This window comes from Colletotrichum orchidophilum (assembly GCF_001831195.1).
Source record: "Colletotrichum orchidophilum strain IMI 309357 chromosome Unknown Scaffold_115.1, whole genome shotgun sequence".
Classification (NCBI taxonomy): domain Eukaryota; kingdom Fungi; phylum Ascomycota; class Sordariomycetes; order Glomerellales; family Glomerellaceae; genus Colletotrichum; species Colletotrichum orchidophilum.
In genome coordinates, this window is record NW_019173071.1 from 25,840 (window position 1) to 50,211 (window position 24,372).

The window sequence follows — 24,372 nt, forward strand, 5'->3', positions numbered from 1 at the left end:
AGCAAGGGTGATGGTGGGTAAGGAGTCCAAGGGTGGGCAGGGGAGGGCCTCGTCTGTGTGGAGAAGTAGCGAGGACTGGACCCGGCTTGGAGGGAAGCGAGAGAGAGAGAGAGAATGAGAGAGAGAGCAAGCGAGAAGAAGGGTTGATTGGGGAAGGGAGGCTTGGCCTGGGATTGGACCGAAATCTGCTGAACCGCATGGGCGACAGACACTTGGCAACTGCAGAGAGAGAGAGGAAGAGGAGGGGGAGGAACTCGAGGAGAGACACTGGGGGACTCGTGAGATGTCCTGGGCCCGGGGATGGACAATGTGGGATGGGACTGCGACGTGGACGTGGACTGGGGAGGAGGGATCTGGGCACTAGCAGCAGGGAAGCAGCAAGCAGCAAGCGGCAAGTGAATGTGCGGTGCAGTTGCGATGCGAAAAGAGGTACTTTGCCATAGTCCGGCGCGCCACCGAGCACTTCACGTACAAGGTAGTTCCTTACGGACGGACAGACCAGGAGATACGTACTCTTGTATCTCGCCAAGTGCCTACCTACCTCGGGATACCTTGGGGCAGGTGGGACGACGACTCGTAGCCACTCAGCAAGGACAAGATGGGTGCAAGGGGAGCAGATGGATGGATGTACGCTGGCTCCGTGTAGGCAGAGTAGTGGACGAAGTGACGGATGCAAGCACAGAGTGAATATACCGGTAGGTTGGTGTTGTAAAGGCGGCATGTATCATGCTGAGGGAAATCAAGGCAAAGGGAAGTACAGGAGCTGTGCGAACCAGAGAGAGAGCAATAGAGAAAGAGGCGCAGGTGTACAAAGTAGGGGCGCAATGCAACGCAACGCTATGCTGCGCTGCGCAAGCGTTAATCGGACCCCTGCTAGCCAATGCACGCACCAGAGATGCAAGTGTGGCAGCTTGCAGCCAGACCGACAACTGGGGTGGAAGTGGGAGGGTATCGGAGGGAGAGGTCCAAGGTGCAGGAAAACCGCGAGGAACAAACACACCGGTACCTACCTCAATGTCTATTCGTCAGGGTTCGTCCACCAATGCGGTGATGGTGATGATAGTGATGATAATAGAGGGGGGAAACTTGTCTTGACAGCATAGGTTTGGGGGGAGGCGCACAATACACATATATATATATTTGTGTTTCTGGGGTTGGAACTCCTCTATTCGACATCAGGTATGTAGAATTGAACGAGAATAAGACACACAACGGCGAGGCGGCGAATGCGGCGTTCTGCGAGTGGTCAATTGATTGGTTGATATGACCCGGAAAAGGTCGTCGAAGCAGAAAAGGGATCCGCAAGGAGCCGTATAGGCGAGTTGAGGAGATGCGGAGGCAGGATGATGGGGGCTCTCTCCACGTTCATGGAAACTTCAGAGACAGAACAGAGGTAAAGCCCGAGTTGTATTCACCCCTCGCCGGAACACAAGGGATAAATAGAGCTCAAGCATGGACGGGTGCTGAATAGCGATTGAGCAGCCTCCCACGCCTGCATAGCGGCGGCCGGGATAATAAACAAGAGACATGGAGGATGATCCGGGGCAGGCAAGATAAGGCCACTCGAGGGAGGTAAGCCAGGGTCCAGAAATGAAGACGGTCTCAGCAGGGACAAACCCCTCGAAAGCACGGATTCGTCCCGGCCGCGGGTGCGCGGGTACAACAGCCTGAACAAATCGTAGAGCTGGAAAATGAAGGCATGCCAGTGTCTGGTGGACGAGGCCACCGGAACGGACTTGGGAATGGGCGTTGATTGTCCGTTACCGCAAGGAGTAGAGAGACCGTGTGGGGGGACACTTGTCCAACACTGTAGCCATACTGTAAGGCGGTCCTGGGGAAGTGGAAGTTGCAATCCCGGAATGCCACCACACATTGGACGAAGAGAGAGCGAGACAGCCCGTCGCGGATGTGGTGCCAATGAGAGCAAGCCTGTGTTTGTGCAGTCGCATCCAACAGTGCCAACATAAAAAGTATTACTGGCCAAAGTGACGAGATGACACATAATCCAGTCATGGGTACCGTATGAGGTATCAAGCGCTGATGAGCGGAGGAATGACGGTCAGAGGAGTGAAATAACAGGTGATCTTCAGATCTTTTGGTCTCTGATCTTTAGCCATATCCAGGTCATGGGCGCCCGTCTCACTTTGTGTTCTCGGCAAGAAGACGTCAACGTGGGGACGTTTGTCGTCTTGTCGAACCATGTCGGATACAACGAAACTTGTGTGTTCAAGCCACGAATTCGTTTTCCCGAGAGAAAAGATGCAAGCGCAAGTGCCAACACCCTTTTGAGTGGCTCAAGGAACTTGACCGACCAGTTTAAGGTGCAACCACGGCAGCGATTTAGGGGTTACGACTGCGGATAGCAGCGTGTATCTTTGCGGTGCGGATGCCATCGAATCTCTCTCGGTTGGAATGCTCTAGGTCTTGACGGGGCCTGAGCACGGTGAGACCTCGTGATGAAGCCAAAATCCCTCCAGTGACTTTGGTGCGAGAACGATAATGGCACTGGCAATATCCAATGACCTGGGCCAAGTTGCGATCCTCGGATAGTCGGACGCCTCAATGTCTGAGGGTTCGAACCGGGCCAGCTCCCCAGCCCCAAGCCCCAAGCCAGTCTGGCCCAGGGCTGGCCAGGCAAGCCTCAAGCGAGGGAAGCAATGGGTCTTCTTGGTCGCTTTTCGGCAGGCTCGAAATTGGCAAGGCGACAGTGGACACCAAACAACAGGGGTGAGGTCGGCTGGACAGTGGACCTGGGCAGGAGGGCAAATGGAGTTGAAAATTATTTTCGAGAAGATTTTTTTTTACCAACTGTCGCGCTCTCGCCCCGGTCAAATCCCACGTTGCTGTGCCCGCTAACGACATGATCTCCGCTCTCAACTTCAAAACCTCTCCGACGGCGGGGACGAGTAGGTCGGTGTCCTTCTGTCTCGCCCGTGGGATTCTCGTTTTCCGTATACGTCCGCGTAACAAGTCCTCATGGTCCGTGCCGATCCGGGAGACTCAAGTCGCCGCCGTCGTTACCGGGAGGGATGGCCGCTCAGGCCGAAAGACTATCTGGCCAAAGATGGGGGTTCCAGACAGGCCAGGAATGGATGCTGTGGCGACAGGTGGGCAGGAAAAGGAACGACCGAACCAGGCCGAAAAGCTCATATCAAAGGTGACAAATATGGAGCAAGGAACCCCAAGCGTCTTTGGCGCGCCAGTATCAGACATTGGGTACTCTTGTAGTACTTTCTCTCCCTTCACACTCTTGAAGTTTGTGCCCCGCGGTTTTGGGTGCCGTTTGTCCTGCGCGGATATGCAAGTCGGGGGTTTTCTCGTGCTGATCCCCCCCCCCAGGAGGTTCCAGTAAACAGTAGAGATGTTGGATGCAATTGACGTAAGCTGGTATCGGCGGTGGATCTTTGCCCGGGGATGTCAAGCATCGCGGTGTGTGCTCGCTACTACGTATGGAGCGGATGTGAAGGCCTGATGTTGAATTAGACCAGGAGATGCAATTCTGCCCTGATGTCGGGCAAGGAGCAAACGGAGATCTAAATCCAGAGCCTCCTTCCTGCGTACCCGCGTCTGTCGGGTAAGCCGTGCAAAGTACGTACCGTGTCTTAGTAAGGCAAGGGCAAGCCACCAAGAACGGGGGCGTGCGTCGGAATTAGCTTACAATGTACGTACACAGGAGAAGGTCCAAGCAGCCCCGCAATTTCGCCGCGATGATGTGGATCCTGGTCGTGGCTTGCGGCCTTGCCCCAGATGGAGACTTGCGCATGACCGGAACCTTTCCCCGGGCTGACTGTCTGGTCACTCGGCGCTGTAATCTAGCGTGCCATGGACTTGGACATTGCGGGGCAAGCTGTACCTCGCTAACAATTACGCGCAGGCCCCTTTCTTTCCCGAGACGTTGGCAACAGGGCCAACAGCGACGCACAATGATGATGTCGTCAACTCGCGTGGGCAAGACCCCATTGCCGCAGCCGCAGGTCGTACCTGACTTTTCCCCGACTTCTGACTGGCAACAGCGAACAAGACATCGTGCAACGGATTTCCGTCCTCAACCACTCAATGCTCGTAAACCCCGTTCAGCTTCTCCTCTCCACCATTTTCGCCGTTCGTCCACCTACCTGTAAACAAGCGCCAGGTAGTTGCATCATCTCGGGTCACGTCGCACAGCCGACCGCACTCGGTACGACAGCTCAGCCGAATGTCCGCAGGTTCAATGCGTCTCTGAGTGTCTCGTCTTGGCTCCATACGCTGCCCCACAAAGACCCCGTCGACGGGCTCCACGGTTCCTGGGGGACTCGGAAGTTTGGGGGTCCCGCCTCGTTTCTTCTCATAACCTTACGCCATCACCCAGCTCACAAGAACGCAATGCACATATGCTGTACGTACGCCTAGAGTGACCCAACATCCAGGCATGCCAGGGCGTTGACTTAGCATGTTCCACTCACTGGATCTACCTTGCTCATCTTTCCGTAGTTAGGGCTCGGCTGGTCGGGCTTTAGGATCGGATACCACACCCCAACATTGAAGCAGAGACACCACTCACGCAGGCAGTACGAAGTATGATAATATCGTCTGGTTCTCAAAGCCGAGCTATGGCATCATTGCTTTCCGAATGGGAGACAAGGTGACTGCTTCTCACCATAAGCCCCAGCCATCTCGATGCTCTATCTCGATTCTGTCCTACTGCATGTCAGGAAAACCGGTCCCACACACTATGGGCACGCCGGTCCCTGCAGCGAAGGGGGGGTATGACAGTATACGCCAGAACGGCCTTTTGGTATACTCTTTTTTCTTTAGGCCGCGATGGCAAGACCACCAGGCGAGGAAGCATGGCCTTCCCCGCCATTGGCATGTACTCGTGCGTCAGCTACCTCACCAAGCTCGCTGATCGCCAGCTCCAGCTTCATCGAGTTCTGACCGCCAATGTGAATTCGTTGGCTGCCAATATCAGACGTTCGCTATGTTCAATGGTAGCGAGTAGCGCCAGCTTCAAGCTTCCCCTCGCCGAACGTCGACATCGATCGACATTTTGTTGGGGCTCGGCGGCTGGTCCACCCCTGATGGCTGGCTGTTCAAACCTCAAGGGTCCATGTCTCCAACCAGACAAAGTTACTAGAGAACATCTGAAAAGGCAGCAAAAGCAAGCGCAGCAGCGACCTCCGCACACATCAGACAAACTCTGTCGCCAGACGACTTGGAAGCTGGTGTTAATGTAACCCGGTTTTCTCCCCAGTTCCCAATATGTCAGATCCGCAGGCTACTAGGTATCCTGATAGCAGTCGCTCCAACCCAGATCGTTGTCTTAGTTGCGCCAAGCTCTTTACCCCGCCTGGTCTGGCGTTGACCCTTTGCACTACAATAGCGAGACTGAGCTCCAGGCCTCTCTGGCTGCTCATGTTGCACAAACGGTCCTCAATCGACAAGTTCTTACACGAGAGTGAACTGCAACTAATTACTAGCTGCGCAACATCGAACGCACCAGTGCACCCTGCTTTTTCTTCCGACCGCTAGGGAATGTGGCGATCAATCCATTTGCTGCGAACTGGTCTACCTGGCGCACCGTCGACGAGCCCACTCATTGACGATGAGATGCACTACTTTTCGCTCTTTTCTTACGCATACCTCGCCCCTGCCGCGGCCGTTGTGGAGCTTGAGTAGCTGCAGCGGCCAGAGGCAAAGAGCGAGGGCCATGCTGGCACGATTGACCCCTTGAAAAGTTGAGACTCTAGAACTACGAGGCGTGGTTTTAACGCGGTCTAAAATACGTACATTCGGTTTGCTTCTACCGCGGTTCCCTATGGATTGCGGGTTGATATCGACCTGGAGGCATCATAATGGGAGATTTTCGGTTCAGCGACACGGTGCTTCGTGCTGCTGCAAGCGACCACAATTCACATCCGACCTTGGCTTCCCCAGTTTTCACCAAAGTATACGATCATGTAGCCAGCGAGCCTATCTGTGTCTCTGATTGTGCCCCCAATGGCACCTCAGGATTTGGGCACACGCATACACATGGACGAACACTCTGGGGTATACGCAAAGTCAACTCGGTCAGTGCCATCAACAGCCCTTCCGCCTTGAGCCCGGGAGAGGCATGTCATGCACGGAAGGCGTAACTTGCTGAGAAGCATTGGGCACGGCGCGAGGAGAAGACCAGGCTGATGCCAAAGGCAGGGTCATGGCAGACAATGCCCTGACTGACGACCAATTGGGGATGGTATCTGCTTCGGCTACGACTCCAACAAGACCCGACTCACGCCGACCTAATCTGACGTTAGGTTCAAAAGAGTTGTCTCATGAGACGCAGGCTATTCTTGTCGTGGCATCTCGCGTGTCACTGTTGCGGCCACGGAGCCTGCTGGTGAGAATCGATTGACGCATCCAAAGTCTGAATGCAGCAATGGGCGAATGGGGAAAGTCTCCTTTTCAACGCGGTTAAAAGCAATTTGTCCCCCTGACTATCTCTGACTGGACGGGTCGGACTCCAGGGAGATTTCCATCGGCCTGGCTTGGCTCTGGAGATCCCCCACGAATATCAAATCCCAGATCCAGAATCCATGCCCATTCAGCTAGTTGAGCGGGTTTCTCCAGAATCCCTAGCGCGTGCCTAGGCCTCTGTCCTTGTCCTGGCTGATGATTCTCCTTGGTCGCGTACGTGTTGTAGCTCAGCATCACTCTTACTCTCGGGGAAGCAGTTCCTGACAGCGCCAGATGGTGGAGCTTTGCTATGGACTTGCCTCCTGTCGCCCCGCCATACTCTTTCTCTCAGTGTCTCGTGGAACAGGATGGGCTACCTTGCAATGATATGCCGCACGCTACAGACACTGATAGCACAGACGGGTTCGGGAAACACGGCGGCCTTCGAGAGCAGGGACACTGCCAGCTACAATGGTCTGCTAAGACGGCAATGCAGGTCGGTCTAGACCACGAGTCACCAGGCAGAGGGAATACCGGCTGTGCATCCTCTCGTTTACCTACGTTTTCTGTGCTACGATGAAATGTGCGGGCTGGAGAGCGAGTGCGTTGAAACCTGCCATCTGCACCTCATGCCTCGACAGCTAATGCACCATCTGGTACAGGTATGGCGAATTCTATGCGAGTAACACTAACAAGACCAAGTTGCCAACACGTCGACGATTACAGTTCGGGTTCTTGCCCCTCGCCCTTGGTTTGTCTACATACACACCCGACCCGGCATCGTCCGACCCTCGTCCTACCCCGGTCTTCCACCGTCTCCGGTTTCTTCCTCCACCATCTGAAGCAATTCCACACCCCACAATCCAGGTATACTTCATCGGCCAAACACGAATCTTTGGAGCAGAGGCCATTGAACGGTATTTGCTTGTCGCACGCATCAAACCCACGAGGCTCTCTCTTCTGTCTCCGCAAACTTACAGATTGAGCAATAAAGGCTCCAGGTTCGTGCAGCTAACTACCCTGTCTTGCCGGTTTGGTCTGGTCGTCGTCCTGCTTTGGCCTGGCTGGCCTAGCCTGCCATGCCATACCTTGCCATACCTTGTCTTCTCCGCGCCTCGCCGGCTACAGCTTGAGTCGTCCAATCGATGTTGCATGTTTCAAACCGTGCCTCGTTCATGGCCTTGCCCGGGCGTCTGAAAGGGCGCCGCGCTGCAGGTCGACGCGATTAGGGACAGAGTTCACGACATCCTGACTGCACACAGCTGTCTGTTCCGCTGTGACACAGGACGCTTCTGTTCTACGTTGCGAGCTCTCCTCGAGGAACTCCTAGCGACGGGTACCTTGACTGCCAATGCATAATTGCGGACAGTCTGTCATGAAGACCTTGTAACAAAGTCAACCATTCTACCGTACGTGACCAAGACATGGACTAGTCAACCATCCAGCGAACCAGTCATTCCGCATCTCCATCGCGCTGCTATTTCGTCTCTCGGGCATTCAAAACGACGCCACTATCTATCAGCCCCGCTCAGCCAGTGGCAGCGCCAGGCATTCGAAGCTATGCAACCTTGCAACTGGACGCAAGCCACACTAGCTAATACTTCTTGCTTGATATCATTGCCACTAAAAGACACAATGGCGGGATGCCACCAGGAGACTCGAAGGCGTGCCTAGCAACAGAGAAGACGTCCATCCGCCACCATCAGCGAATTGACTGGCTGATATGCATCATCGCGGGTTAGTAAGAGTCAGGTCGTCAACCTTATCCCCCGACTTGGAAAGTACGGCAGCGGGGTGTGCGGGTGCCAGAGACCAGATAAGGACGACAACAAATGGCTGCAAGATATCAGAACCAGGAGATCCCTGAGTGTCGTTGGCTTCCCTGCTGCCAGCCTCCTCCCGCACAGCAGACGTCTCAGCGGCGCCCGTCTGCTGGATCTTCAACCCAGTCACCGAGATTTCTCTCTCTCTCGCCGGTATGGTAGCGCGGACGATCGTTCTCGCTGGCCTTGTAAAAAGAAAAAAAAATATTTGTTGCTTCATCGGCAACGACATATAACGAAGCAGCTTCTTGTTGAGACCTAAGCCAGTAGACTTGGTGCTACCTGCTGAAGAACCCTGAGCGCATTCAGCATACCTTTCTTAAGCAATCCGGGGCGACGGGTCCCGCGCCGACCGCCCAAGGTCCGGGCGCGGCCGTCGTGCGGTGGACATTGGGTGAGAATGTACCCGGATTATACCGCTAAGCCGCACTGGCGACAGAGTTCGCTTCGTCGAAACTTTCTTCAGGGCGTAGGGCACATGGGAGTCAGGACCCTGATCGGCGCAGTGTAGCAAACTCGGTCAGGTTTCTACCGTATAATGCCTCAGCACGGTTCAGTGGGATTGAATCACCCCAGAGTCCAAACTTCATCCGAGCCGAAGCATTGATAATTGGGGGGGCTTTGACAAGGTGCTTACTTGACCGCGACGGAACAGCTCCGCCTGGCAGACGGAGCTCAGTCATTCAAATAACAAAGAGGCTGAACGAATGCGAGCACTTTGGGACCGACGCCAAGGACGCCGACGACTCCAGGCCTGGCAAATGGCAATGACCCGAGCACTGATTGATATTGACTGTGGTGGCCTCATGCCAAAGTCAGGCCCAATTCCGCTGCGGACAGCACACCGAGGAACCAGCTATGGAGTACTCGAAGACTCGCGGGTCGCCATCCGTGGAGCAGTTCTTCGCATCAAGATCAGTTGCCTTACCCGGCGAAAAGATCACATACATGGAAGTGAAAGCCGGTGGGTTCTCCCGCTTATTGCGGTTGCCGGGCTGAACTCCGCAAAGAGACTTTTGCTGCACAGACACAAAAGAGCTCTCCCACCATTGCCTCGTCCATTCGATACCCTTCAATGCCCGTCGTCTTATCACACTGTAGCAGTAAAGGAGCTTGCCGAAGCAGAGGAATGAATGTACGTGGGAGGATCCAGCTCTGCAACGCGTTGGTGCAACCAGAAGGACCAAAGAAATCCTGAGACGACATGCAGCTGGGGGGGAACTGACGCCGCTCGTTGACCAAGGCTTTGTGCACGTCTTCGCCAACCGCTGTGTAGCTTCGACCAGCGTGGTTCATTGGTCTGGCCTAGGTGCGCATCCCAGAGATCTAGGTCTTCTATATTGTGACTCGTCACATTGAGGCACTTTCGATGCGTTGCTTCTCAAGTTGACAACTTGCCCGATGCTACCCACGATGCAGAGAATCCTGGTCAACATACAAGGGCTGCCACCCCTGCCGCAACCCCCATCTTGCCGGGGAGGACAGCCTCTTGCATCCAGAGTCTGCAACGAGCGCCTCTCGATGTGTGTGGAATGCCCCCCCAACTCCCAAGCTACCTTCAAACGCCCATTTGAATGACTCTTCACCCGATCGAGGTCTAGATCCGCCGACTATGGTATTTCTGTGGTTGAAAATACGAACAGCCATGCCACTATCCGTACTCCTGCGCCTCTTCATCGCAAGTAGCCGACAGGGCAGGACTGTGGCTCGATATATGGGTCTTGTTGGGTTAGGCTTCCGCTCTCGTCGTTTACAGTCTTGCGAGCTCTTCGTCAGAACACCTACAAGCCACAAGCGCAGACAACCTGCCCGCTCGCCAACAGCACCGAGTGGTGAACAGACTTCTGCAAACATTCATATCAGGCAGCGGGAGGTGGAATTCGGAGGCTCTCGGCTTGTTACGCGCGCAAGTGGGTCAAGCATCCTCTTGGCGGCCTTGTTGCCTCTTCTCGTTTTCAGAACATGTCCGGGAGAAGAAGAACATAGGTAGAGCTCCGCAGCCCTGCGACAGCTCCGTCTGCAGACACAGGTCACAACCCGGGGCCCTTTTACGTATCCATCAAATTATCGTGAAGATCACAAAAACCCCGAAACCAATCAACCCCCCACGGAGACGCGATGATCAGGTATGCGTATCGTTTAGCCTGAAGACACGAGATACGGAGTGCGTCGCCCATGCACCCTAGCGAGCCTCACCTTAAACGCCTTGAAATTGGTGTCAATTAAAGCCATGATAGCTGGCTGACGCATACATCGGCTACGTGTCGCCTCATGCCTATCGTAACTTGAAATAATCAGTAGGCGGCTTGGTGAGCCTCCATAAGCTAGCATGTGTCTACTACGTTGGACTAATGCCCTTCTCCACCTAGCAAAGTTGCTGCAAATTTGATTCCGCCGAATCCCTTCACGTCACTTCGGGTACGGCGAAGATCTGCACTCGCGACCTTTCCCCGTCTGCAAGCTGACCCCCCGCAACAACCTCATCTGGTAACCCGATATCATTCACCTGGAGGGTGTTTTCACTGTTTGGCCGCCTGTGTACTAGGCTGCCACTACCTCCTACCTGTTTTGACAAAGGCCGAGCCCCCTCTGCCGCACAGCCGAGAAGCATATGCTGCGTGACGGCCTCAACCGTGTTCGGGATATGGCCGGGGGGGCCCTCCCGCCTGGAAACCTTGTCTGGAGCGTACTTCGGTACCCCAGCCCTTGATGATCAAAGTCGCGGCGTTCATCTGGTCCAGAACGAGTGATGCGCTGCAACGAGGTGCACGACACGATACCTCGAGGAGCGACAGCCAGCTGCACGGTCGAGGCCGAAGTCAGCTTATCTTTGGGATATCACGCCATACCAGCTGCATCCGCTCGTGCCGGCCCAGAGAAGTTGCAGTGATCCTCGGCCATGTTACCTGGACAAAGCGGGCCATGAACAATTGGGTGGAACGGATATAGATCGAAGCGTAGCTTCACTGAGACGCGACGCTCATTCGAGCTCATTGCGGCTGGCAGGCACTAGCCAGGGCCGTTGCCGACGTCCAAAGTTGCGGCGGCAATCAAGCAAGGGGCGCGTTGCGAATACCTAGCGCGTCTCTCAAAGCTGCTGGCCCAAAAGAGGTTTAGAATTGCGAAAAGTAACTCTAGACCGGGGCTGTACGGAGGAGAGCCGATTGAATTGGCCGGAGGGCGGACCGTACCTTTCGGACGGCCCGGCGGAAGGCCCAGCTAGAGCCGAGTCTTTCCGTTCGATTTCAACATTACCAGAGCTTTCACAGATGGTCAAACAACAGTGCTTTGCTGACTGCTGCCGCCCAAGCTCAACCGGAACTGCTGGAGCTGCTTCCCCGCGTTTTCTTTTTCAGCTTGCATCCGCAAGGCATGTCGCTCAGCTTGCTGTAAAGGGCGATTTGGAACCGGGCGGTTCGAAATCTGGAACTTGGACACACGCACACCCCTCCCTCTCTCTATCGGACTGTGCGCCGTATTCGCGCGCAGAATCCTGCTGCCCCGGGGTGTACCCGTCTCATCATTCTTGCTCCGACGGGCTGTGGTGATGACGGACGTTCAGTCGCACGCCCCATTGTTGGTCCGAGCAATTCCAATCATATACGTCTTTTTATTTTTATTTTCCTTGTTCATTTCCCCATCCTTCCCCAGACGTTGGGGTAATTTACCAGTTTGAGCCTTTTCTGGGTTGAATCAGCAGATACTTTCTGGGGTCGGCGATACACCTGAAAAGAAAAGAAAAAAAAGACAAAAGTCGGCAAGGACAGGGCATCTTACGGATGCCTTTATCGCCGACCTGGGGGGCGGCGCGGGGTCGAACGAGCTTACTTCCTGCATACGAAAGTAATCCGTACTCTGAACCGAGTGTAAGCCAAAAGGGTTTGCCACGCCTCCGCAATAGGGGAAAAGAAAGGGAAAAAAGTCTATATTTGACAAGAGACAAAACTATGCAAGTTACAAAACGCGGGGGGGGGAGGAAGAAGAGGGGAAAAGCAAAAAGCTTCGTCGTATAATTTGACAAGGCTTATTAGAAACTTGTACGACATCTGGTAAAAAAAAGGCCCAAGTTCAAGCCAAGCAAGCCTATGTTGGAAAAACTTTGTTTATTTGACATCGAGCCTCCTTCTCTTTTTCGCGGGGTAGTAGTACGCAGTACGTTCCAGGGACGTGGGCAGGACTCGTTTCCGTGACACTGACAGACCGTCCGCGATGCTGTCGAACAGACAGAGAGAGAGAGAGAGAGACAGCATAGCGCGCAGGATGACAAAAGCTGCCAACGAATGAGGCTCCGCCGGAACAGATGAACTCACGGCTCGGTCTAGGTCTTGGTCTAGGTCTGGGAGCCATGCCCTTCAATGCAAAAGCCGACGGGATGCGCCCTTAACTCCTAACGTACGCTTGAACCCTACCCGTTTGTGGATTTTGAGGTCCAAACTTTTGGACTGCGACGCTCTGGAGGCGCCTGGCAGCATGACAGCATCAGGGAACCCTGCCAAACTGCCGTGTCCCTCCGCCCCCCCTCCCGCGCCACCGGCAAAGGATCCAGACTTCCGCGCTGGCCGGGGGCACGCGAGGAGGGGAAAGGAATGGGATTGTCATCGCCAATAGCTTCTTGATAGGGGTTCAAGACTCATTGGGGTTACAATATGTGGTGAAAATGGACAGAGTTCCTAGTAGAGGGACGCGGTCGGGGGGGAGAAAAAAGCCCCTTCTGAACGACAAGTCTTGCTAGGGCTAGCCAGGTACAAACGCGGCGCGCGGCCGGATGGCCGGGAGGTCGGGAAGCTATGGGCAGTTTTTCCCCCCCCCAACTCGCTTTCTTATTACAGATGAGGAAGACAAGAGAGTCACAGGGCGTGCAGAGTATCCGATTCCCTTTCTGTCACTGTCTCTATTCTGGTCTGCGTGGGACGGCGGCCGGTGCCAGGGCATGGGCCATTTCACGCTTTGCAACAGATGATGGGTAAGTGCGTGCTTACGGGTACACAACCGGGGAAACCGGGGAAAGAGGGTACCGGGGTCGGTAGGTAAGGTGTGTGATTATCGTGCCATGCGGAGGGACGTCCTCGCGGGGACAAGGCAGGGGGGCAGGACCGGGTTGAAGACGACCTTGTTGGGTTTTGTAAACCAAAGAGACTTGTTTTCCCTCGGCGTTTCTTTTCCCCTTTGAAGCTGTCTCTCTGTCTCTCTGCGTGTGTTCGGTTTGGAGGGAGGGGAAAAGGGAAACGTCATGTCGACTTCGTCCCTCCCCGCCCCCCCCCCGCCTCCTCCTACTCTCGGGGCACGGAGAGCAGACCGAGCAGACGTGATCAGGTTGGGATGTTTTGGGTTATGCGAGAGGGGTCAAGAGCTACAGGTGCAACCAGATTTGGCGTCGACGCCTCGACGGAGGACTTCCGATAAGGTGGAAAGCAGGCAACTGCGGCGTGGACAGGAGGAGGAAGGGGGGTACGGATAGGTTTGATAGAGCTTGGACGATGTGGCACTGTTTTTTTTTTTTTTCCGGTTCATGATCGGGCGAAGATGGACGAGGATTCAGAGGTGGGCAGAGCATGGCAAAGCAGAGCAAAGCCAACATGCCATTTCCGCCAGGAATAGCGAGCCGGCAAGTGACGGGACGTCTGACGCGAGGGCTCTGGGCAGTTGGGGCCCGGTCGGTCGTCTTTGGAAGGGTTTGTATGGTGTTTCCACACCTACACACATACACACACATATACGCGCGTGCACACAGACTTATCCCAGCTCCATTGGGAGGAGGCTCGTTGGGATAAATCATTTGCCAGATGGTGATGGTGATGTGAATGTGGATGGGCGGGACGGATGAGGCGAACGAGGCGAACGAGGCGTGCGCCTGAGCGGCTCGCTCCTCCTTCGGCGGTTCTGTGGCGGGTTTCTATCTGTTTTTTTCTTCCCCCTTCCACCCGCTGGGATGAACGACGCTTATCTGTGCTTTCCGCAAACCGAAGGCGGCTCTGGCGGCGTTGTTGAAATTTGACGGCTCACATCTCCCACGCGTGTCGATAGATGCGCTTGTCCGTGATGTGGTGGTCAGGTTTTCGGGAACGTGGATGGGGCTGGCCATGGCTGGGTTGCGTGGTGGTCCTCAGAGGTATCTAGATATCCCGTACAGTACAGAATAGTCCCGGCCGATTCATGAAAAGGGCGTGTTGCCTGCGACGGGCTTCGTCCGGCTTTCACATCTCACTAGAGATACGGATACCTATCTATTCAAAAGCTCGTGAAAAGAACGCCTCCGCCTCCGGGTTTGTATGGCCCCTCACCGTTTGCGGAGCTCTTCACCACGAGACCGGAGTTTCTCACGGTGGTACGGCGGCCGAATTTTGAAGGAAAAAGGGGACGCACGCAACTAGGGCGGATGGGGGGCGGGCCCTCCCGTTTTATTTTCGTCGCTGCCGACCAGTCAGCGCCCGGCCTTGTGCTCTTTTTTTTCTCGCTCTCTTTTCTTTCGTTGTTGTTCCGGCGAGAGAAGAGGACCGATACGGGTTTCACAACGGAGATTCGCCGCGAACGTGGTTTTTTTTTTGTCTTCTGAGGATCTGTTCTAGACGCTAAAGCTATTTCACCACGAGTACGCCCGTTTAATGGTGTACGAGGCTAAAGAATGCGAGACACCCACACACAAGCAGAGAAACGGAGAGATAGAGAAAAAGAGAGGATGCTAGGCCCGCGTTGATCATATTTCAGTCCAAATCTAGGAGAGATCGTCGATCAGGGCGATGAGGCGTTGGTGTCGTCCGCTACTTGGTTTTGTCGCGTCTTTCTTGTACCTTGCGCTTATACGCCGGGCTTGTTTTTGGTGATGTGACCAGCTTCAGTTGTGGCCTTGCGTCCCGCTTCTTTCCCTCCACTAAGGGGGGGACTGGGACCTTGGTACTCTCCACTTGGATGACGGAGACGGGGGAGAAGACACTAGGGGTTTTTTCTTGGCTGTACGTGATTGAGCCGCCGCCGACGCCCCCAGAGATCGCGCGAGAGAGAGAGAAAAACATGGAGAGAAAGGTGGAGTTTATTTTCTTTTCCCCGTGGGAAAGCAGAAATAGCTGCGAGGTAATCAGCAGATTCTTAGTGATCTCAAGATGACTATCCGGGTTCTGCTTCGAGTTCGGGTTTCCCAATTCGTTGGTACGGCGTCCAGGGTGTGTGTGTGTGTGTGTGTGTTGGACGTACACTAAAAATTGATCTACAATAAAGTACTTGCTGCAATAGACAATAAGATCAGCGAAACCAACCAATCGTGCCAATCTAACAGGGCAATTGTTTTCGGGGATTTTTTTTTTTACCATGTATTTCTAAACGATACCCACAGTTTTGACTTGTTGACTCTATCGATCAATGCTAGGATTCGAGAGGCTTCACGGCACAGTTCACCTGGTAGTTACGGATACCAACACACACACACACACACACACACACCCCATCCGGGTTACTCGAGAGACTGTTGGTTCATCAATTGAATCGAGCCCAACCACAAAAAGGCGTGATGAAATGTAAAGTTGACGTTGTTTCTCGAGTCTGAAATATGTCATTCAGCCGTTTACGCACATCATCTTGCCAACTCTCAAGTCCCGAGACTCGCCTCGCCTCGCATGGCGGCATGTAGTGGGGTGGAGAGTGTCTCTTCTGAGAGATGCCGGCAAGCGGTCGAATGGGTTCCCTTCTCTGGGCACAGCTCTTCATTCTGTGTAACAATGTCTGTACAATTGGTTCATTGGACTGTTCATATCGCTTGGCAATGTCACTTGTCCAAGTTCCCCGGGCGGTACATGCGTCGTATCGTCGTTGCATGGCGTTGCTTTTGATGAGGGTGTATGGAATTGGATCTTTGGAAAAGGGTGGGGGAAGTAGTACAAAGTATCTGCTGAAGGGGGCGATTGTTCACGCATACAGACATACATTTACACGCATATGTGCTTCGCTGGCGTTGCTGACCCCCCCGGGGAACACTACAACGTCGCGGCATGCATTCTACGGGCGTACAACGTACAGCGTACATTATACAGCATGCACGCCATGCCTCGTGCCTACGCCCAATTTCCTAGTCTTCTACAGACACTTACACATACTCTCTTTCCCTATCTCCCAATCAACCCCCATGCCACGCATACGATGGGCTCCACAGTACGTATGCAAACCGATATAGACATTGCAACGAGAAATTCTACGGTTGGATGAGAGTACTGGGGCCGTACTCGATAGGGCACCGTTCAATGGTGAGCACGATAGGGAGTGGATTCCCTCCGGTAAGAAAGACTGGGTATACGTATAGATGACGTGAAATCATACATCTCAACGGGAATCGTGGTTCGGGGGAATGGCAAAAATCATTTTGGCTTCTTCTGAGGAATATCCATCGCCCGAGCCAGGAATGGTCCCCCCCTTTCCCCCTTCTCCGTGGACCGGGGGCAAGGGGGGCGGGAGGGTCCCTAGACGGCGCCGCGCCGCGGCAGGGCGCGGATCCGCTGCCGCTGCGACGGGACATACTGGATGGATGCGTGATGTGGATGCCCAATGTTGGGGCGTGGGTGTGTACTGAGAACGTTATTCATGGTGTCGGATGGGGATGGATTCGATGAGTTGATGTGAAGGGCTCTACGAGTTTCTCGCGGTACGCAGAACATACACACGAACCGGCCGGCCGTTGAGACATGACCCCTAGATCGTTGTAGATTCGACAACACAGAGACACACAAGACATGCATATACACACACATACACACACGCATACAGCTTTGACAGGTCGCAGGAGGTTGTTGAAAGGTGGGACGGGACAAACACGGAAATCGAATCCCTCGCGTTCTAGGCCTTGCTCTCCTCTGGGCGGCCCCCCGCCTCACCGGGAGCAAAAAAAAACCTCGTCATCATCTACATGTCATGGTGCAGCCGCCGCGGCGCCTGGAAGGAAAGTACGGGGGGGGGATGGAGACGCGTTTCGTGTGAGTGTAGCTGTACCAAGCAACGCAGCCAGGACTTGAAGAGAGAAGGGGGGGCGTTAAGGGGCGGGGGAACGGGAGGCGCGTCGACGTTCGGCTGGGCTGGACTGGGGCGTCGCGAGATGGGTTGCACGGCGTCGCGAAATGGAGGCTCGGTCTAGGTAGGTAGGGGTTGCCTCGACCACGCCGGACCCTTGGACTGGGCGGGCTGGGCAGGCGGCATCACATGCCGGGCGTTTGGTGGTTGCGTTCGACAACAACGACACCACCAGGGTAGAGATGAAGGGGATGGGCCCGCATATGCACAACTGGGATGGATGCAAGTAGTCATGATTGCATGTATATCGGAGGGCAGATATAGAATGTGCGATTGGAGGTGGGTATTGGTTGGTATCGAAGCTGTAGTCGCCGAGACGAGTCGAGACGAGGTGGACCTGCCTCCTCCTCCTTCGCATGTTGTTGTTTCTTTTCTCTTCACTGTGCAGCCTCTCTGCTCTCCGTGTTGTGATGAATGGTGGCCAGATTTCCCGTCACGACACCGTCAGGTCGCAGTACGTTATCTCGGCTGGCCAGCCCCTCTCCTGCAAGACGGCCGATCAGGCAAGTCCTTCATCTACAACAGATATACGGAAGGCGCTGAAAGTCTTCACTGGGAGCTTTGTCAGCCTTACACCAGCTGCAAGGTGAGCGAAGCGATGCGGGGTTGGGAGACGTCTGGATGGCGCAGTTGGGATATCGATCGCGAACACGGATGATGATAGTCCTGTATGGCGTGAGGAGAAGAAAAGTCGCGGGGTAAAGGTGTCACTGAGACGTTGTGTCACCGAACGGGCATCCGTACGCCCACTCAGCAACAGTGCCATCAAACGATACCTGCGGGGGCGGCGATGCTGAAAACCGAGCGGGCGAATCTCAGCTTTCTGCCGCAAAGGCGACCTCGGGGGGGATTCGGAAGCTCGCACAGAACATGCGCTTCTTCGGAGCCACGTCCCGCACATTGTAGATGGTCATTTCTCCCTGCTTATCCGCATCTCCGAGCTTGAATTTGAAGCCGATCTCGGCGTAGATGCGTTCCAGGATGTCGTTCAGAGGTACCTCGTCGTCGCTCTTGAGGGCGAAGCAGTGAACGTGCACCATGGGGAGTTTAGCAGACGTGTGAGGTTCGAAGAGCTTCTCGTGCCCGCGGTAGATGCCCTTGTAGTGTTTGACAAACGTGTACGCCGAAGCCGGTAGGTTCATGACGAAGTGCGAGATTGTGGGTGGGATCGGGATGTGCTTCGGCTGAGGGGGCGGGTTTTGGGGTTTGCTCCTAGACTGCTTGGGTTTGATGACAGCGCCTTCTCCCTTTGTCGAAGCGTCGTAGACTTGGTGAACAGCCTCCTGGATGAACTTGCGGCCGTCCATGTTGTACGGGCGGACGTACTGCTGGACCTTGTTCTTCTGGATCGCGGCGTCAAGGTACTTGTAACTTTCGGGGTTCATGTCGTTGGCAAAAACGAAGACGCCCTTCCTTCCTGCAGGCACGACAAACGGTCCAATACCCGCCATGACATCGGCCACAACTTCTCCTGGCTTGAACATGCTGATAAGCCTAGTGTGTTCAGGCTCGAGCTTGCTGTTCCAGTACACCTTGGAATAGTCAAACTGGAAGATGCAGTCGTTCTCCTTGACCTCGACGTTCAGGTCCTCGGGTCCGCAGAGAACCTCGTACGAAAACGTTCTAAACTCCGACTCGGTACCGACATTGTCAACCTTGTTGATAACAGTGGTGATTTTGGGATTCTTGTCGAGGATGACCTCTGCAATGATCTTCTTGTACGGAAGGTACTGTTCCTTGAGGTTGAGGTGCGCTGCGACGGTCAATCACAGGTTTCACCGCATGGCTTTGAATGACATACCAATATGTCCAGCCGTGTTGAAACCAACCGGGATCTCTACGTGAAGTTCCTCGGGCAAGATGGATGTCATCACATCGACTTCGGCAGGGGTTAGCACGTCCACTTGCATTCTGAGACGAACCACACTCACGGTAGCTCCAGTAGTCATAGTCGAGCTCCAGCTCATAAGGCACCACATCCAGCTCTCCAGACTTGATACCCTCCTGGAACACGGGACCCCATGTCGTCGGTGCTGAGTCTCGTGTTAATCACAGAGTCATGACATACAGCACGCGTCAGAGGGGGGCGCATACTATCAGCTTTCACGCCCGGTCGCAGCAGAAGACATTTCAAACCAGATGACTTGGGATCAGTCCTGCAAGAATCCAGGCGATCGAGTTTGAGGAGCTCATTGCCCTTCTCCAGTTGCTTGCGGTACTTGGAGATGTTGCGGGGGTCCTTGACCGTCGCAGCAGCGAGTTCCAACTTCTTGGAGAAGAGGGAACGGTTAAGAATTGTGGCCGCGCGGGCAAGAGGCGCCTGAAGGCTAATCATGTCAGAATTTGAATTCTTCACGATGTAATTAGCACGATTTTCAGATATCAAGATGGGCCGGCCGTGCAGGGGTCTCCGACTTACCGCCATGTTGATGAGTCGATGGTCAGGCACAGTCATAGAGGGGCAAGGCTGAGAGAAAAACTTCCGTCTAGGGCTGAGGGGCAGGGGTCCCCAGGATGTGGCGCATGGGCAAGGCTGAGTGCTTGTGGGAGAGTGGAGACTTTCTGGGCGGCGCCACGGGCAGCGTGATGTCACTGGAGCTCCGTGATATAAGCGTCATTGATGATTGGTCAATATGCGTTTCCGCGAGGAATGTGAGAGGCCAATCGATGTCAACCGTTCATGGTGATTGAGGTTTTCATGTCTTCTTGACTTTCCTTTGCAGAGTTCTTGTTCCGGTCAAATCAAAAGCCTGACTACTTTTTATTGGTTAGAGCTTACCGTTTCTTGTGGCTGCTGCTCAACGGTCCCCGGTTTCTCCAAGCTTGCCCTTCCACTTACACAACACCTCATCACCGTCTCGAAGTCTTTCATACACCATGTCGAAGAAGCGGACGCTGGACTCATTCTTCACCCCGTCTGCGAAGAAGTCGCGCAACGGAGATGAATCGGCTGAGACCGTATGAGCCCCATTGCACTTTTGAAACGTTGCGAGGTCACTGACAAAAGCTTACTTCCATCAGATTGGCCACTCCACTCATGTCAATTATCCCGTTCCCATCTCGGAGCTTCCCAGTAGCATCGTGAAGGAGCTCTCGTCACTTCCCGCTCGCCCAGGCAGGGACATCAATGATCAGCCGGATCTGGATCTGGTGTATTTTGAGCCATACATTCCCTCATATCTGGCCAAAGACCTCTTTGAGTTTCTGCGCTCTGAATTGCCGTTCTACCGAGTCGAGTACGACATTCAGAGGGGCGGCTTCCAAACTCATATTCGCACACCAAGGTAAGCAAGCGTTTCGTGCTTGGTTGTATCACACCGACTGACATGAACAGGTTCACCACGGTATTTGGCTTGGACGATACAGCCCGGTTTGACGACGATGGCTCAGTCATAGACAAGAAGTCCGGCTTCAAAGTTGTCGATAAACTGTACCAGCGATACCCGCCGCGACCAATTCCCAAATGTCTTGATGACCTCCGTCGCTCAGCCGAGACCGCAACGGATTGCAAGTTCAATTTCTGCCTCGTTAATTACTATGCTTCAGGCACAGACAGCATTTCCTTCCACAGCGACGATGAGAGGTTTCTTGGGCCGGATCCAGCGATTGCGTCCTTCTCCCTCGGCGCGAGGAGGGATTTCCTCATGAAGCACAAGCCGATACCCCCAGATCTTGAGCATCCAGACAGACCGCAGCCCAAACAGATCAAATTGCCCCTAGCCAGCGGCGACATGATTCTCATGCGTGGGCGCACTCAATCGAATTGGCTTCATTCAATACCCAAGCGAACGGGCAAGAATGCGGAGGACGGTGGGAGAATCAACATCACGTTCAGGAGGGCCATGGTGAAGGAGGGAACTGAAAATTACTACAACTATAATGTTGGAACCGGACCTGTCTATCGGTGGGACAAAACGATGCGGGAAATGCGGTTATCATCCGCCAAAGACCAGCTCAAGTGAACGTCATGAAACTCTTATGGGGTATACGCAACCTGAACACCTCTCTATTTGCCTTTGCGGAACTGCGCGCTGGCAAAGTTGTTCAGCGCTCTCAAAAACACTTGATATCCGACACCCTGGTTGTCCGGCAAGCAGAAGATCTCAGTCAGGCGAATGGGCCAGGGTGGGTAGCCATCAAGGTCAACGTACGGACCGAACGAAATGAGCAGATCGGGTTCCGGCATGATTCCCTCGGACAGCTCCGCGTCGATCAGATCTGTGCTGATGTCACCGGGGTGAAGCTTGCCCTTTTGGGACATTTCGGTCAAGGTGCGAGTGAGATCTACCATGGATTCCCGCCCGTCCTCGGCGGAGATGAAGAGGACCTTGAGGTGTCGCGGGTCGTTGCGCACGAAATCGCCGTGGGCTGGGGACTCGAGGACATCGTCGGCGTGAGGCATGGCCACGGTCAAAGCTGGCTGGTGCCTACCAAAATAAGACCGCGACTTCTGGATGATGGATTGCTGGAGGTGAGGGAGATAATGCTTAAGAAGACCTAGGAGAAGGGAGGTCAATGGAGGTGTCGGATATGCACGTAGAATCAGGAGCTTACCTGTCCGCTCGTATACCGTCAGGATGGGAATCTTGGCGCAAACGCACCACACGGCAATCTCGGCCGCTTCAGCAACCAATCTCTCCAACTCAGCTCCGTGCCTTCCACCCGGCTCGCGTTTCAAAATGACACTGAGATGCTTCGGCTTCTTCTTCAGACCAACGACATCCCGCTCGATGTACTCCGGGGTTCGGTGGTGGTAGAACATAACGGAGGATACATGGTAGCACACCAGGTGCCACGCCTGTCGTATCCGAATGTATAGAGAGAAAATGGCGTGCAGGATTGTGTAAATCGCAAGGTGTAGTTTCGAGCGAAGGGCGCGTCTCAGTCCAAACCTGCCCTTGCGAGGAATATCGTCGTCGCGCCATTCTCGCCGCGCGTCTTCCGGGGGGCCGTCTGGGAGGTAGCTCTGGAGGGGCAGAACTGTCAGCTGATGGTCGAGCTCTGGGGGACCCGCGAGGAGCTCAAGATACCTCGAGCAGTTGCTTCTTTTCTTCGTCCTTCAGGTCCACGACATCGTCGGTCCTGTAGACCTTGCGAAGCCTCGTACTGGGCATATTGAAGGAGATTGGTGGTGTCTCTCCGCGCGATCTATCGAGAAGCGCGGTTGCGGGCGTGAAGGTGCAAAGTGGGATGCTGGGAAATCTGTTGAGCGTAGGGAGAAAAAAAAGTATAATTGAAAGCTGCCGCGAGACCAGCTATGCGCTGCTTGGGATATGTGAACTTTACGTCGTACGCGGCGTATTCACGCAGTTTGCCATTCGTTCTTGGCAGGATGACGACGGCTTGGGCGAAGAAAACTTGTCAGAGTTGGTCTTGTCGCCCAGAGTCAGTTCGATTCGGCGTCTGCCGTGGATTCCCGTAAGAACAACACGGTAATAGGTACGACATTGGATGGGCTGGTGGATTCCTAGTGGATGCTGCGCCGCTACGTCCAGCAAAGCTACCCGTGGCTGAGGGCTCAGCTGAGGTGTTCTTTCCCCAATCTTTCCCTTCGGTGGCGCAGAGGGCAGGCAAGGAACAGGCCCGGCGGGACAATAAACGGTACGTATCCTGTCCTAATTGGGCTAGGTCCTGGACCTCCAGCCACCCGTTGACAGCGGCCGGCACAAGCTCCGATAGAGCCATAAAAGCTGAGCACACTTCCGGGACGCCGGGCTCAGCGCCATTGACATGGAAATACACCCCCTTACGCGCATAATGCAAAAGCCGCTGACTCCAGCAAAGCGGATGCCACAGTCTGCCAGCTTCCGGCATCGATTTATAACTGACGGCTCACTGAGTCGACCAGCAACTTCAATCATGTTTCGGGGTCCCGATAATGGCACTCGTAACTTCTCTAAAGCACGCCATGCAAAAACGGGATTATCAACCAAAAGCAAATGCATACCTAGTAGATATATGTGGCTCAAATCCCAGGATTTCAAGGTTCAAATGATTTCAGATGAATTTTGTTTCGAAAGGCGTCGCGATTGTAGTCTCGAACTCTCAGACGGCCGCTGAAGCCAGCAAGCCAGTTCCTAGAGTGGATGGCTAGGATTGAGGATGACCACACTCAAACAATCATCCATCCATACGCAAATGAGATTGGATGATTGGTGACTTCAAGGTAGAAGATTTTTCCTACGCTAGCCTGTATACCGGGGCAATGAAACTGTTCAAGGAAGAAGACCAGACCAAAGAGCAAAGGCGACCAGAGACGAGACGACAATCAGATGAAAGCAAGATGCTGGATTACATTGTTAGTGGCTGGAAGAAGTCGGTAAGAACGCTCCGCCTGAGAGGTGGGTGTGCCACACACGCGGCAAGTTTATTTAAAGCTCGTGCGCAAGATATTCTTGTGACAGGGACTCGCAGAATCACCTTTCCGCAACGAAGGCGCCCTCCGCTTTCAGAAGGAACCGAAGTTTCGACACAGAGCCGATCGGAACCGGAACGGAGTGGCTTCACACGTAACAGGGCCGGCAGGACCGACGCTCACAATGTAGGCCAAGGCCGGGCAGGAACGAGCAAGGACAGACAAGGACAGAAGAAGCAGGTCGATAGGCAATTAGAGAGTAGAAATCAGTCATAGAAGCACACATCGGATTAAGCAAAATCAATCGGTACTCTTTTCATCTGCTCGACTTCCGATGACTACCCTAAAGCTTACCTTATGATTCATGAAGGAGCTTCGCCGAAGACGGGACGTGGGAATTGTAGACGAACCAAAAGCTCTGGTGACATTAATACCTTCCTACCTGAAAAAGACTTGATAGGAGGTTATAGAGCCGCCTACAGGATTTGCCTAAACCCCAATTTTCGTAACTTCCTGACATTGGTTCTGAATATGAAGCAGCGCTGAAGCAGGAAAGACCGAGTGTCAGGGCAGGTGCTACTTCCTGACCTATCGCCCATCTAGCCCGAGGGTCGTCTATACTCGCCTATAAATACCCTCCCTCCCCCCTCCAACCCACTTCCATCCAACTCACTTCCATCCAACTCACTTCCATCCAACTCACTTCCATCTCTCGCTTCCATCTCTCGCTTC

The 24,372-nt window shown here is 54.2% G+C and overlaps 6 protein-coding genes across 6 annotated transcripts, besides 1 other annotated feature; 3 read left to right on the forward strand and 3 right to left on the reverse strand.

Moving 5' to 3' along the window:
• Positions 1-4,609: 4,609 nt before the first annotated feature.
• CORC01_11037 (uncharacterized protein) lies at positions 4,610-5,213 on the forward strand (the record flags this gene model as incomplete). The annotated part of the gene is made up of 2 exons (XM_022622664.1): positions 4,610-4,691; positions 4,795-5,213. 2 exons carry the CDS (start codon positions 4,610-4,612, stop codon positions 5,211-5,213), a joined length of 501 nt encoding a protein of 166 aa, XP_022470799.1.
• Positions 4,791-5,688, reverse strand: CORC01_11038 (uncharacterized protein; the record flags this gene model as incomplete). The annotated part of the gene is made up of 2 exons (XM_022622665.1): positions 4,791-4,955; positions 5,620-5,688. 2 exons carry the CDS (start codon positions 5,686-5,688, stop codon positions 4,791-4,793), a joined length of 234 nt encoding a protein of 77 aa, XP_022470800.1.
• A 1,307-nt stretch (positions 5,689-6,995) lies between these two features.
• Positions 6,996-7,256, forward strand: CORC01_11039 (uncharacterized protein; the record flags this gene model as incomplete). Its single annotated transcript, XM_022622666.1, has 2 exons — positions 6,996-7,076; positions 7,116-7,256. 2 exons carry the CDS (start codon positions 6,996-6,998, stop codon positions 7,254-7,256), a joined length of 222 nt encoding a protein of 73 aa, XP_022470801.1.
• Positions 7,257-17,345: 10,089 nt separating this feature from the next.
• Positions 17,346-17,411: a sequence feature (Short protein (CORC01_11040, OHE93637.1) was converted to a misc_feature.).
• A 689-nt stretch (positions 17,412-18,100) lies between these two features.
• CORC01_11041 (Met-10+ like-protein) lies at positions 18,101-19,740 on the reverse strand (the record flags this gene model as incomplete). Its single annotated transcript, XM_022622667.1, has 5 exons — positions 18,101-19,038; positions 19,087-19,164; positions 19,217-19,318; positions 19,380-19,635; positions 19,705-19,740. 5 exons carry the CDS (start codon positions 19,738-19,740, stop codon positions 18,101-18,103), a joined length of 1,410 nt encoding a protein of 469 aa, XP_022470802.1.
• A 422-nt stretch (positions 19,741-20,162) lies between these two features.
• On the forward strand, positions 20,163-21,247 carry CORC01_11042 (2OG-Fe(II)oxygenase superfamily protein; the record flags this gene model as incomplete). The annotated part of the gene is made up of 3 exons (XM_022622668.1): positions 20,163-20,243; positions 20,307-20,569; positions 20,620-21,247. 3 exons carry the CDS (start codon positions 20,163-20,165, stop codon positions 21,245-21,247), a joined length of 972 nt encoding a protein of 323 aa, XP_022470803.1.
• Positions 21,248-21,291: 44 nt separating this feature from the next.
• Positions 21,292-22,399, reverse strand: CORC01_11043 (Di-trans,poly-cis-decaprenylcistransferase; the record flags this gene model as incomplete). The annotated part of the gene is made up of 3 exons (XM_022622669.1): positions 21,292-21,782; positions 21,840-22,251; positions 22,316-22,399. The coding sequence occupies 3 exons, from the start codon at positions 22,397-22,399 to the stop codon at positions 21,292-21,294; spliced, it is 987 nt and encodes a 328-aa protein (XP_022470804.1).
• Between the last annotated feature and the right edge of the window lie 1,973 nt (positions 22,400-24,372).